The sequence below is a fragment of the Pezoporus wallicus genome, unplaced genomic scaffold, assembly GCF_028554395.1.
Source record: "Pezoporus wallicus isolate ANWC-B61680 ecotype Strahan unplaced genomic scaffold, APGP_CSIRO_Pwel_v1 contig_6814, whole genome shotgun sequence".
NCBI lineage: Eukaryota > Metazoa > Chordata > Aves > Psittaciformes > Psittacidae > Pezoporus > Pezoporus wallicus.
In genome coordinates, this window is record NW_026639755.1 from 1,643,739 (window position 1) to 1,659,336 (window position 15,598).

The following is a 15,598-nucleotide window of genomic DNA, read 5'->3' on the forward strand; positions in this document are numbered from 1 at the left end:
TCATTAACTTTTAGCTCCAGGAAGACTAAAATGAAACACTACAGCATTTACCAGTGGCAAGACCCTTGGCCATGAGGAAGGACGACAGGCAGGACTGAGGAACTCATTCCTCTGTAAAAACATTCCAGCCTGGACACCCATTATTCACTATCAGATAAAAATACTTGGGTGATAGTAAGCAGCTCAACTATGCTTTGAGCACAAACAGATCTCCCAGTTAAATACTTCAAAGTCCTCAAAAGGATCAATTCAAGCACAGAACCAGTCCAAAGTTTTAGCTGATACAACATCACATATAGCAGGTGGGGTTATTTCCTCTTTCTTCGTCAGCTTCTCTGACATTTGTAAGTGTCATGGTTTAAGCCCAGCTGGGCTTAAACACAGCACAAAAAAGTCAAAACCACAGCACTGCACCGGCTACTAAGAAGGAGAAAAATGCTACTGCTGAACCCAGGACAGTAAGATTTACATCACTAATTTTATATACACATACACATCTGAAAATTTAATAACAACTGTTACTGACTTCTCACATGAAAAAAAAAAGGGATTTGTTTACTTTTAAAATAGACATGGTGTGTTCCCAACAATAATCACCCATTCCCAGGATCTTGTTCACAGAGCAGGAAGCATCCGTGACACTGTCATCCGTACATGTCAGCTTGAGCGAAGCATCACGAGTAACCTAATTCTTTGTCTTTTATGGTCCAGTTATATCCCTGCCCTCCACTCACTGCAAGATCCTATATCCGCTTTTTCTGTCTGCCCTTAGGTTTAAGGGCAAACAAGCAGATCCCTTTTTAAACAGTTTCACCACCTCAGTGCAATTATTATGAAAATTAAAAAGCAGGTTTCTCTTCTCTCAATGACAGTGAATTACACTCAGAAGTTGTTAATCTTCGCTTTCCAACTTAAAACTACAGTATTCAAGTATACCCATAACCACAGATGTTAAGAGTTCATGTGCTCTAGAGTTCATGTGCTAAAGTCATGCAGTAAAACTGCTTAATCCATTTATCTATTTGTAAAATTGTTTTCAGAAGTAGTTTAACCCCTTTTCTCAGCCTCGACACAGGAAACTGGATCATATCATTTTCTTACAGGCAGCAAAGGTAATAAGGAAAAGACAGCTTCGTTCCACCTAAGTTCCAACCTTGGTTGTGCAAGCACAACCAAGGGACTTGTATTAAGCATAGTTAAGTCCCCAGGAACAAGCAGAAGAGTAAGAATAAAACTATTAACCAGCCCAGGAGGAAGAGAAATTTTGACTGCAAAGAGGGAAAATTCTTCCATGCTGCAATTTTAAATTGGCATTATCAGAGTGGATTTGTGTTACTGAGCTTTCTCCTGCTCTGCCAAAGCAGATGCCTATTTCCTTCCTGCACCCAGATTTCCTTTAATCATTGCAGACAGGATGCTGTGTTCTGACGAAATGGCTTTCCTGGCCATCCCTGATGGAGGGAATTAAAAACCTAGCCAATCCTTTTGAAATGCAAATCTTCACCAAGTAGGTTTCATGCCTCTCGCTATTGTTGCCTTCCCTGAAGAGCACTGTTAGGTGGAACAGTGAACAGTGGACTGTTTACTTTCCTAATAAATAAATATTGTATACATTATATAATTATATATATTATACAATAACATAAGGAATATACATTATTGTATAATTATATAATAATGAAATAACATATAATTATATAATAATGAAATAACATATAATTATATAGTAAAGATATTATTACATAAAGAATAAATATTGTCTTGCACTTGCGATCCCCATATCCCTCCATTTCATTTGCCTTTCCTAAATCTCACATTTGTCAAGCAAAAAAGCTTGTTACCTCTAGATGGCAAAAAAACCAAAGCCTGATCCTCTGGCAGCAACATCTTAATTCTCTTATCTGCAGCACCAATATGGCTCGATAGAATTTTTCTTCAAATGTTAACTATTTTTGTTACCTGAGACCTTAGCAGAATAAACATCAGCCCACATCCTTCATTTTGTGTTAACAGAAAAATCTTCCTCTGCCCCTTTTCGGGGAGCATAGGTAGGGGAATAGCATTTTAATTAGAATGAGAAAGAAGCACACAGAACAATAATCCAATATATGATAGGAGGAGATGCTGAACCTGACCCTCCCAGGGAGCAAGGAAGTGTCAATAAGAAGACTCCTAGCATATTTTTGTTCTCTGGGTTCAATTGCAGCCCACGGTTGTGGGGGACGATGCAGATAGAAAGATAATTATTTCCAAACATGAAAGATAAAGTTTTGTGCAACAGAACAAAGTTCTCCAGATAAAATCTTCTGCACTGCAAACCATTCTCCTTGAAGTCAGCGATGAGGGCTATAGTGAATCGTTAGAATGGTGGAAACGAGACTGAAAAATACAGTCAAAATACATATTTATGAGCAATTCCAGCCTAATGGAAGTGGGGTTCAGAAGGTTTATTTCCCTTCAGGGACAGAAATTCAGAATTTTACACTGTTTGACAATGATAGGTTAGGATCAGTAAGAACTTACAGACTCTAACATAAAGCTTTCGACAAATTCAGACAGAAATTTCAACGTTCATGGCTGGTAACAGACTAGCAGCATGTTTAACAATACAAACATTCCCTTATTTCTGGCTTTATTTCGTAATATTACCTAGCTGCATTCTGAGTTGCATCCCATTCCTCACAAAACATGGTTAACAAGAACCAGAATAAGCACTATACTGCTTGTGGAACACTTTTATCAGGCCATGGTTAAGCAGAACCACCAACGTATATCACCCCTGAGCTGGCTGCCTTGTAGGCTCATGTGTCCAGGTTCAGCAAGAGTATTTCTGAGGCAATATTCCAATTCATACACCTAACCTTTCTGAACTGTGCAATAGCTTCAGACACAGTGGAAGGTCAGGCTCCCTTGTAGCTCAACAGAAGGCTAACAGAAGCAAAGAACATTTGCTTCTCTCCCTAACTTTGTAGTTCACTTAAATCTCTGGACCAAGTTTCACAAATGCTATGCCTGTATTTCTCCATATACTATACTGACATTACCTGTCAATAGTATCTACAACACTGAACATGCACACAGCTTCACAGCAGTTAGCCACTCTCTTGGAAAAGCAGAGCGTCTTGCCCCAAAACATCACACAAGGCAGAAGGAACCAGCAACTTCCTATTAAAATGAACTTCAATATTGCTTTAAATTCAAGATTGCTGTTGGTAACCTGCAACCCATCCATCATATGTAAGAACCAGATTGACACTGGCAGGGACACAAATAGTTCTTATTCTTGTAAGTGAAAGAAAGCAGATTTTGTGCACTGGCAGGGCCCATGTGGATGGCAACTGCAAAAAGTATATGTTTGGCATACAGGGAGATGCATCAAGCATTTCCATTAGGGCACCTGCTCCAGTTTTGCTTGGCATGCTCCTGCAAGCAACTTGGTCCTCACAGTACTCAGCTATTGTGAAAACTGGCTAGCAGAAATCATCCTCACTGCAGTCCCTGCAGCACAACTGATCAGCTCACTATAGAAGCCCCATGTTTCTCATTCATTCATACCGTTGATATTTCTCGGTAAGCTGGGAAAGCAGTCTGAGCTGACATGATGGCAGAAAGAACAGCTTGAATGTTGCCAGAGGGGAAGCCGTTAATTTTTCAGACAATGTTACAGATTAACAGGAAAGGATATTTGTCCAAACTCTCAGTGCACACCTCCTGAGTACAGAATTAAGTGGCAGTAGGGATAAACTTTGACCTTCTCTTCAACACGTAACAATGCATTCATGTCTTTAACATGTGAAAAGCTAAATGAAAAGAAAAAACCAAAACAACCCAAACAAACAAAACACCCAACCCAAACCCACCAAAAAAATTCCCCCCAAAAAAATGCACACACCCCCAAACCAACACCCCCCCCCCCCTCCAATCTAACAGCGCTTTAGCAGACTGGTAAGAGGAAGACTCTCCTTGTTTTCATATCCCTCAAGAGGAAGAGATTTCACTCTTCTGCCAGAGTCACTTTTCATCAGGTTATTCTCAAATACAGGCCTTGGGGTGGCTGGGTGGGGAAACAGTCACAGAACAGATTACTTCACTAGACATACTAAAACTTAAGTCCACCTTAGAATGCATCTTCCTTTACCAAGAAGCAGCTGAACTTGGAACACTTTGCCTTGCAAGGCAGGGTATAACATCTTAGCGTGCAAGCTGATACAATTTCTGCTTCTGTTTGTAGAGGACCTACAGTTCATCCTCAAAAAAAAAAAATACTATAAAGTTCCAAACATCCAAACCAAGGAAGTCAGAACTCCTCTAACCATGGAACTGGCTTCAGCAAACCACTGTGGGCACCTTTCATTTGTCTTCTAGAGTTCGTGCACAGCTTAGTAATGTTTTCAAGACGTCTATGTCTTCTTGCTTTTGAGCACGTTTTGGTCCTTCACATGGGCCAGAAGTTCCTGCTGTTTGCCCACACACAGGAGAAAGACAGACACATCTGTGGTGTGTCTGAGAGGTACATGCAGAAAATGGGGAACAAAAAAATTCCTTAAGCAAAATACTTCCTCTTGAAGAAATACAAGAGGACCACAGATACTTTGTCTTTCCATTTCACCCTCTAGAACTTGTGAATAGTTGAAGCAAAACTCATTGAATCTACCCGGTTAAGTACTTCATGGTAAAGCCCTTGTTATCACCAATCTTACAAGACTTCTTTATAGACTCATGAAGCATTTAGATTTCACTGTTACTTCATCCTGACTTACCATTTCTGACACCACAGTTATGTTAGCACTATGCCATCTCATAACCTGTAAGGCAACACTGAGAGTGCATCAGTATCACACCTGACCTGTTGTGTGTGCTGGAAGATGTACTTCAAGTACAAGATGGGCATACTTGGGCCTCTGACTTCTACCCTGATGGCATTTTGGGTGAAAACACAACACTCTGTATTACCCTGATCTTAATTTGAAAACCAAAGACACTAGCTTCACCTGGCCAAGAACCAAGTACAGCTATGCAAAGGCAGTCCAGGGGCCCAGTCAGCAGTTTGAAATACATTGCTCAGAGCATTATATGGGATACAAGCTAATAAGCTCTGCCAGAAGACCACAGCAGGTTATCAATGGAGAATGAGGCATGGCAGGTGCTCTAAGGACACAGCAGTGCTGTAACTCAGTTGTGAAATAGCAACTTGATCACCGCCTGCAATGTATATGTGGAATTACCTACATGTATTTATTGCCTGGGCATAGTTTAAATAGTAAACTCCAGGAAAACCAAAAGATATCAACCAAATTTGCTTCCACATTTCACAACAATATCAATTCACATTTCATGCTGCAGCTTCCCCTTCCTGCTGACCTGGGTTTGCAATTGAAGAAGGGAAGCAATTCAACATTTAATGTCTTCAAAAGACAAAAAAGAAAATTGGAAAATAAGCACCTTCAGAACCACTTTCTATTCTCTAGAGGAACACTGAGGGGCTCATTCATTTTGGGGTGCACCAGTTTTAGCTCAGCTAAATTAAAAATCCTGTACAGACCTTTTGAGCAAAGACATTTCTCTTGAACAGGTAAACTGAACTTTTCAATGGGCTGCATGAGACACAGCAACTTATGCCTTTCTCAGAAGCAACTGGGATTTAATATGTATTCAATATAAAATTGGAAAAGAGAGGGATCCTTTCCCCTTCTCAGAAAGAGCTATTTCTGCTCCAGTTCATATACACAACCTCAGCAGCTCTGAGCTGACAAAGTTGTTCCTCCTGTCCCACTGGATACATTAAGCCAGCCAGTAAGCAGAGAGTTGCAACTGGACAGAGCGAATATCCAAAGGAAGCTCATTAGGAAATTAAAGAACTATATTTTTTTTTACTTCAACCAAGAAGACTATGCCAAAATACCACCTAAGCCAACATACTATACCCTCAAATTGCATCCAACAGCAGAGAGACTGCAACACAAGTAACAGGATTCTCCATGAGCTCCTGATCTGACTTCAGATACCCATACCTAAACGGATGACACACTGCAGATGGTATTACCAAGGACGCAGTTTCAAAAGAACAGCAAGTTACTAGAGCAAAAGATAGGAATGCTGCAGTCCAGCTTTTATCACTGCAAACAGCTTAGCAATATTCACAGATTTTACAGAGATCTTCTTGCTGTTATCTATTTCAATTTGCAAAGCCAAGAGAAAAGTTGTGATAACCTTTACTGGAAGGGCAATTATTCTTGCAGTTCTAATAATAAAATGTCCTTTGCAGACAAAAGGAAGGTATAAATACTGTAAGCCAGGGCATGCGTTTATCAGACCCTTTTTTTTAATCTAAGAGACACAGCACACCAGCCAGAGGTCAACGTGGAACACAGGGAAGAGACCAACCAGTACTCTACAGGCATCAGCTTTTCTGAGCTACTCCAGTGGCTTATAACCCTCTGGTCTGATGTTCTGCACAGCACAGGCTCTAACACTACCTTCACCTATTTCTCCACCAAGCTGGGAATTCCATGGTTAGACTAGATGGTTATCTTTCAGGCAGCACGTCCAACCCGCTGAGAATGAGTTCAAGTCACAGACAAAACCTACACATCCCTTTTAAGTCCTTCCAAAGAATATTCTTCATTTTAGCAAAGCATGCGTTAATTCTGATCTGTTTTCTCAGCTTTCCTTTCCCTGTGGCTCTAAGCCTTATCACACTGAAGCAGTGTAAAGCCGACAGGAATACTCTTGGAGCTTTTGCCAGAAGTCTGAACAGAAACAGAGAAACTAAGCAGAGCATGGGCAGTTTCCTTCTGTTGGTGTCTGCCAAAAGCTCTCAGTGGCAGCACAGACAAACAAAATGTGCCTGTAAAGTCAAGGGAGAAGAAAATCACACTGATGGGCTTTACAGACACTTGGAGAACTAACAACAAGTTCTGTGAAGATTTGGTTGAAGTTGTTCAAAATGGAACTGCTCTGAATCCTTTCTTATTCAAGGGAAGTTTCTGGTATGCCAATTTACAATAAGCCTTTTAAAGTCCTCATTTTAGCTGGTAAAAAGCTGTAAATTGTTGTACTAGTAATATCATATAGCACATTCACACATAGTACATGGTAAACAAAGCTACCCAGAATGCCTGTTCTGAAAATCACTAAACCCAAAGGCCAGGAATCAACAGCATAAAGATCAAATAGGATTGACTAAGTAGTGTAGATATAAAGAATAAATAGCTCTAAGAGAGAGGAGGGCCACGAGAATGATCAGGGGCTGGAGCACCTCCCAGGTGAAGACAGGTTGGGAAAGTTGGGGCTGTTCAGCCTGGAAAAGAGAAGCTGCGTGGAGATGTCAGAGCAGCTTCCAGTGTCTGAAAGGGCCTAGAAAGATGCTGGAGAGGGACTCTTCATTAGGGACTGCAGTGATAGGACAAGGGGTGATGGGCTCAAACTGAAACAGAGTAAGTTCAGGTTAGATATAAGGAAGAAGTTCTTTACCATGATAGTGGTGAGGCACTGGCACAGATTGCTCAAGGAAATTGTGAATGAGCCAACCCTGGCAGTGTTCAAGGCCAGGTTGGACAGAACCTTTGGTGACACGGTCTAGTGTGAGGTGTTCTGCTCATGGTAGGGGGTTGGAACTGGATGATCTTAAGGCCCTTTCCAACTTGAACCATTCTGTATGTGATTCACTTTCTCTAATGGCTGGCAGGGACAAAAAAGAAAAAGAGATGTACCGGAAATGGACAAGAGCTCCACAAGCAAAGGCAAGACAAAAAAACAGGGAGAAGGGAAACATAAGGAAAAATTTACAAACTAGATAGGACAGGCTCAAAAGTTATTTGAATCAGATGAGGAAGATTTGAAGCTAGTGTAGAACTTGCCTGAGGAAGTGGAAATATCAAAACAAGAGAGAAGACAGATGTGTTCCGAATAGCTCACTGGGGATAAAGCGAAAGAAGCTGAGCACCCAGAAGAAAAGGCAGTAGCTCTAGAAGTCAACACAGAAGACCAAAGCAAAAAAAAAAAAAAAAAAAAAAAAAATCAAACACTAGGCAAATTTCTGATCTCAGTAACAGGGCCCAAACCACACAAATGCTCTGCTGCATTGAGCCTGCCTGAATGCAACATGAAAGGTGCCTTGTGACAGGTACAGAAAACCAGCCTCTGAACACATTAAGTGCAATCCTGTTATGAAGTACACATCTGACATGCAAGAGGCTGACAGTAAACAAGCAGGGTTAAAATGAAACTCAAGGTGTTATCTTCCCTTCTACAAAACCGATACTGCCACCTTCAATCTGTTCTTCCCAAATTAAATTTAGTATCAGTACAGAGAGTAAGAAAGGGATACAGTATGTTACTATTACAGTGCATTTTCAGTAAAATAGCTATAACCAAAATCATTCACCAAACCAAGAGCAAACTGTGGGAGGGCAAAGCATAGACAAATATTTAGCTGCTATGATTTCCACTAACAACAAAAGACTCCAGTGATTACAACTGCAATTAAGAACATCCCAACAGCATCATCTTCCTGATTCACATTACTCACTTGTCTTCCATCCTTTTCTTTCAACTATTATTCATGTCTTATCTAACTGAATGTTATGGTGAGGACACTTAATATATAGATGTATGTGAGAGACCAGCTGTAATTACAATTTACTGTTAACCTTAAGAATATTCTTCACAGTAACAGAACTAATAGAAACACAAGACTGGATAAAAATTATATTGTAAAGGTAGAAGAGAACAAAGGAAAAGCTATTTCAGCTAGCCTTATATTTTCTTTCTAATATCAAATTCACCTGCTGACACAGTTTGGTATTTAGAATACCTAAGGAGATCCAGGGCCAAATAACGGTGTGATTCACTGTGGGATCTGTTCTTTCACTCCTTCACTTCAACCCCACTCTTCCTTTTGCAGTTTCTAGTCACATACTTTCTCTCAAATTGACCTTGAATTTGACAGTCGACTCCAACACTACACTAGATTTACAAATATGATTAGGGTATAAGAACAGGATACATCAGAGAGACCTTCCCCAGCTAATCAATTAATCATGCTACAGAACACATATCCATGAACATAATTTCCAGTTTTGTGACATTTAATGTATTAATCAAGCCAAGCCCAGAGGTACAGAGCAAAGACGGCTCACTCTGCTGGGAGAGCCAGTGCAGCTCCTTCTGTCCTGCCCCCACACTCCACACAACAGGCTTGTGTGCATCTAATTCTCCAAGCTTATTTTAGTTTGAATCAGATTCACAAGATGGTATCAAGTTGTTGAGATTGCTCTGCAATTTCAGGAAGTGGCCTACGGAAACTAAATTTCTGTAGTTTTTACATTTAAAAGCACAGAGAAGAAAATTCTGCCCAGAGGTCTGTGTAAGTGCCTGATGAACACCCTTATCTCTAGGTGAAACACTTGAAAACCCAGCATCTCTTATGTCAGTGTTCCCTGCCAGCCCAGGTCTGGAAATTGACAGAGTTCAGCAGCGTTATTCACAGTATGTTTTATAAGATCTGAATTATCTTAATGCTACAGTTACACTCTTTCTTGTATGCCCTTGCCTCAAGAGGTAGCCTTTATTTAATGGCTGCAGCTTTCCATCTGCATGAGGCTTCATCACAACAGCAGCTCATGCAAATGCTAGCATGCCGAAAAAAGAGTGATGAAATATCAGAGCACAGGTAGACAGCAGGTGATGGCAGAGACCTGTATTTCAAATGCTTATATTAGGATCTTCTAGGAAAACTACAGTCTCTTTTCTTTCTCAGTCATCCCATCTGAAACACAAGTCCAGAAGTAACACTTTTCATTCTTACAGAGTTCGTGGTTTTCTTTCTGTAGATCTCAAAACACAAAAGCAGGTAAGAACTGTCTGTTCAGCCTGTAATAACCCTGCCTGCACTAATTCCTGTCAAAGGCACTGCCAGGTCAATAGGCAAACCCCAAACCTGTCATTTCAGTCAGAAAGTTCTTCTTAGCTTTGCTTCAAGTTTCCATAGCAAACATTTGCAAAGTAAAAGGAGGCTGTGTCCAAGCTGCTTGCCTCTAAAAGCAGAAGTTATTGATGCTGCTTCTTTGGAGGCAACAGTAAAACTGCCACTGGGGAGAAAGTGTGATACCTGGAGCTCTTCATTCAGAATAGATGGGGCTAAACCTCATGACCTGGGCAAGCTGTACTTAGAGCCAAAAGACTCATTGGTCAGAAAACCAAGTGACTCCTTCACCACAAAATGCTCCTTTTCACTTTTCAAAAGATCCCTTTGTGACATGAAACAGCAGCAAAACTCCAGCTTTTTTGTCACCTTCCACCATCTGACAGTTTCTTTAACATTACACAATTCCTATGAGTAGCAGGCGACACTTGTTCAACCTTTTGACAGCATAGTAGGTTTTCGGAGCTTTTTTGTGTCGAGATGTTTAAGGGCAGAAAAAAGGATTGAGAAAAATCATATATAGAGTCATCATGCTCCCCAAGTAATAGTTTTACCTTTTAAAAGCTACATTTAAAATTACCTTTAGTGGCAAACTTTATACTCTGTTTAAAAAAGTCTTTCAAAATTAATAGGGTAAACAGCAACCAAAGCACGTCTATACCTCTGTGCCCTGCAAACGTACCTTTCTTACTACCAATTCTTTTCTCTCCTTCTGAAACCACCAATAATCACATCCTCTAATGAAAAACCAAACACCTCAATTTATTTCAAAATTAGTCACAAATGGAGCGAGCTAAAAAAGCCTCCATTTGACAGCTGGTGACCTGTAAGAAACAGACCTCTGCTAAAGCTGAGACAGACACAGATGATGTGGTAAAATTTAAAGAGCAGTAAGGATCCAACCTACGGACAGGCTTTTTGCAAACAGTCTTAATTCACAAATTGCAATAGAATGACTACAGTCATAGAGACATTCTGGAAGGCTCTCCACCATCACTGAATAAGGAAAGGCAAGAGTAATAGGCTCCACTTCTAACCCTTTCTTTCTACACCAATTGCTCAGAGTTTGCATTTGAGTTCTAACTAGAGAAGAGGAAAGCGAAGCAGAAGAAAACACAGCACATCTAAAACCATTCCAATCTCTGAGTGACAAGGACAAAAAGCAGACAACGAAACAGGATGTCTTTTAACAACAGATCACCAATTTAAGTGCAGCTTAGTCTAGACTATTGCAGAGGATGCCTTCCATGCTCTACCTGCCCTAAGAGCTAACAGGCTTTGGCCCTGCAGGCCTTTTAAACAACAAAATTTGATCAACATGCAGTCTAGGAGCAGCTCAGGTCAGCCGTGACTGAAACTCACGTGGCTTTCAGGCACCCTGCAGCAGTTGCACTGCCCTAAGTTTCAATGAGTGGGAGAAATTTCTGTATAGCACTGATAAGGGCTAAAGACATCTTTGGAAAAGGATGGCTAGCCACTCTCCAATAAACCTTGTTTCTCTACATGCCTTGTCCTCATTAGCTCCCTCTGTGAGGCACCCAAAGGTGTCCCACTTTTTTCCAATACAGAATTCCAGAGCAGCAGTAAACACGCAAACAACAGAATCCTCTGCAATATAAAGCAGACATTCTCACTAACAATGCAGAACAAAAAATTTGCCACTTATTCACCTGGAATGAAAACAAACACTTTACTCATGGTTTAGAGACAGCATGACACCTTCCTAAACAGTAAAGTGGAGAGCACCATCCAAACTGATATTCCATGTAAAAGCTCTTGTGAAGCAACAGTATCATCATGCACTATCCAGATGAAACTATCATTGACTTAAGTGTTAGAAAAGGAGAAACAATATACAAAAATTCTATATAGGTATATTCTTACTGAAAGTAAGTGAAGTAATTGGCTATCTTGTTATTTACATTAATAGTGACAGAAACAAACTGCTGGGAAGTGCTGGAAAACAGAACTCAACCTTTCCATCAGGAAAACCACAAAACACTCCATGTGCCAGTGAACGATTTCACATCGTGGAGAAAGCCAGTGCCTGCGCTGTAGACAAATCCTTGGTTGACCTCATCAGCTCCTGGAGCACAGGCCTTGCTGTCAAAGCCAAATCCCAGCATTATTGTCTTCTGCATCTCCCTGACAGCCACTTCTTTGCTCTTGGACATCACCACCCACAGAGGCAGGAGGATTCACCTGCAAAGTGTTACAGGTCCCTTTGGGATCAGCATCTCACACTCCCACTGTATTTGTTCTCTGCACAGGTTCTCTACTGTCCTTACTGAAGCAAATTGCAAGAGCCCTATTCATCTTCGGCCCAACACCCATGACCGTGGCTGCCACAGGTACATTACTATACCTAGCACACCTAGTTTCCATACTCAGTGGTATGGAAAATTCTGTGCTGGCGCAGCTGGTTTTGGTGCTCCATGAGGGAGCAACTCCTACTTGGAGAGCTGCACAGGATTACAGCAATAACTGTTAACTTGACTTCATGGATTCTGCTTCTCTAGTACTAAATATAATTTCCATGGTTGTTTAAGTAAAGAGTTTCACAGCTCTTGATCTTTGGAGGCAGGAAAGAGGGAAAAAGCCTGAACTTTTGTTGGGCGTTTGCCCTTCCCCAAAGCAGATTAGACATCAGTAACCCTGCATTAAAAGCTTCAATACCACTAAACAGTGAATTTTTAGTTTCCCATCATGATAACTGAGACAATGCACCACATCTCAATGTTTCTGATATACTTCCCAACTGGCTTACTTATTTTTGCTCCCCGCCTTTCTCCCCACCCAGATAATCACAGATTAGACTAGTGAAGTAGGATCTCATCAGGTGCAGGTGTTCCTCCTTTTCTTCCCTGGCACAAAGCACAGAGTATTTGGACAGCCCCGGTAGACAGTAACACACAGAAAAGATTCTTATTTCATATGCATGAGACATATCTGCAGCTCCACCGGGACTGACACACAGACTGGAAAAAGAATCTTGTTTACTCTCAACCACAGACAAGTCTAATTAATTTCTTTTAACTTCCACGAGACTGCCTTACCCTGGGGAATCAAGGGTGTGCAGTGTAATGAACTGGACAGAAGAAAATTAAACAGTAGCAACTCATTCCTTGCATGACCATCTCCAAATTTAAACTTTTTGCAGACCAAAGGCAACTCAACATATGCCCTCTCTGCAAACTACCGGCAAGTCATACAGTTTACAAGCAAGAGCAGTTTACACTGAAAAACCTTCAGCTTCTGACAAGGACAGACTGCTTTATTCACCTTTGAAGGCTGTTGCGATAAGACCTCCATTTCCCTACTGTTTGCCACTTGAGCATTTTAGCAACACTGCTATTTGCCTGTACAGACTGATTAAGTCTGTATACATTACGTCTGTGGTTTGTTGAAACATTTACCACCTGCAGAAACAGAGTGCCCTCTAGCTCCGGACAAACTCGAGAATTTTCCTGTTTCCTTCAAGTCCAGCAGCTACAAAGGAGACAGCAAGAGCATTCTGTTACCTGTTCCCTGTACTCTTACCTGTCCTGGGGTCAAACAGCTGGTTGGCCTCCAAGTCTGTGAAGGTGCTGAAGCAAATGGGACATTTAAAAGAGGCACGATTGGTGGAGTCTCTCTCATCTGTCTCAATCCTCCTCCTCATGTGGTCCAGCTTGTACTTCACCACGTTAACCAGAAGGCGGTAGTTGATGAAGTAGTAGTTATGACGGGTGGTTTTGCCATCTGGAGCTGTCTCTACCCTCATCCTGCATTTGATGAACTTGTCACCCTTGAGGGTGTTGAGGACAGCCCGCAACTGCTTCCTGTCAAACTTAAGGAGCTCTAACATGTCCTCTTCCTTCACACAGGGGTTCCTGATGAGAATGTCCAGAGCCAAAGCATGTTCAATGCCATAAAAGCCACGCACCACATATTTGGCAAGGCGTTTGAGAGCTGCTGGGACCTCAGTGAGAACGTCTGGGTCAGTCATAGCAGGTTCAGATCCTGAGCTTCATGTATACTGCAATAAAAAAAGGCAGACAGATTCTTAGGTAGTCTTCTGACTTCAGAAGTTTAATCTCAAAGCTAAGAAAATAATGGGGTGTTTCCCATTTCTCTTTCCCAAGCCTTGCACTGTCTTCTTGGGTATTACTAATGACACTGCTACAGAAGTAGAACTAGGAAATGGTACCTCTCATTCAAACAAAATGATTGAAAACTTAAAGCCAAAAGAAGTTGTTACCATAACATACAGCAGATTTCATTTCTACTCAGTTACAGCCAACAGGGCTGGAATAAGAAAGCTGTCTTGAAGCTAAGCTCCAGGAGACAGCTTCATGATCAGTTGAGACTTGAAGCCTGGGAGAAGCTGAAAAAGGCTACAGCAAGAGAGGTCTTAACACAGCCCAAGAGTGGAGTAGTCTTGTGGTCCCAGTTGACATCACTTTGTCACACTGTAAGTAGCTCTGCCTGGTTCTACTCCTCAGGCATCGCTGGGAAGAGATATTACATGAGGACAGCTTGCTAGTACAGGCTGGTATGCACTCAAACAGAAGCCCCCAGCTGCACAATGCAAACAAATAGACTTTTCCCCTACTTTCTTATAAATGGACCCTAGTCAAGCATTTGCAGCATGAAAACTGTTAGCACTGCCAACTTCTGTATCACAGACTGCTTTAGCCTTGATCTTAGATGAGCAAATAGGACCTTACAAGGACTGAGCCTTCATTTGAAGTGTCTCACATTTAGGCCTTAAGAAGCCCATGAATAATACAGCATGATAAATGAAGTAAAAATGAAGACTTAATGAACATGAAAAGATGATGTGTTTAAAAAAAAAATAATATTCCAGAAGTATCCTTTGAGATAGTTACCAGGGCTCACCACGTTGCCTGTGACAAGACAGTCATTTCTAAATACTGTATTTTCACTTCATTTTAATTCACCTTGACATCAAATGGCACAAATAGTCACAAAAATTATATGCTTCTGGGACATACACTGGATCGTATACAGGACCATATAATGCAAGGAATTCCTCAGATTGTCACCTCTGCCACAGACATAGCCAAAAATCAAACCCCAGCAGGCAAGTAACAGCAGTGACTCTTTTGAAGTAGCCAGTTTTGTCCACTGGAGAGAGAAAGGAAAGCAACACCATAAGGCACATAACAAAGGCTCACTGTCATTTCACAGAGTGGCTTTGCATATTTCCCTTCCACTCTTTCAAGTCTGCAGGTAATAAAATTTCTCCTCTGCTCATAATGCACTAGGATTCTCATATATGAAAGGTTTCAGATAAGCATGATGTATTATATGTGGTTTTGAAATACCCTTTCAGGGGGCTGTACTTCCAGTTAACTTCAAATAAAATTTGAAACAGCTTTTTACAATGAGACTCCTATGCTAGTTCAGGATATGAATAACTACTTCTTAAGCAAAAGGTTCCTTCAACTGAAGAAAAACCCCACACCTTAATTTCTGTTTGTTCGTCATTGCCAAGCAATTTTTATCTGTGAACCAATACCATAAATAGCAAAACTCTGCCAATCTCAAGTTTTGCTATCATTAGATATTTCACACATTGTATATGCACCTCCCTAGCATTCAGGACTCAAAGGAAAGAGGAGACTGACAGCAGAAGAAAGGATCTGAATGGGTATCCTGTTTTCTAAA

At 41.0% G+C, this 15,598-nt stretch overlaps 1 protein-coding gene across 2 annotated transcripts in view; it reads right to left on the reverse strand.

Annotated features, from left to right (window-relative positions):
- Positions 1-15,598, reverse strand: part of GTF2E1 (general transcription factor IIE subunit 1) — a 55,592-nt gene that overhangs the window by 33,003 nt on the left and 6,991 nt on the right. For both annotated transcript variants that reach the window (XM_057415994.1, XM_057415993.1), the window contains exon 3: positions 13,466-13,943. In XM_057415994.1, the coding sequence (XP_057271977.1) occupies positions 13,466-13,913 (448 nt within the window). In that variant the 5' untranslated portion in view covers positions 13,914-13,943. The remainder of the gene's footprint in view (positions 1-13,465; positions 13,944-15,598) is intronic.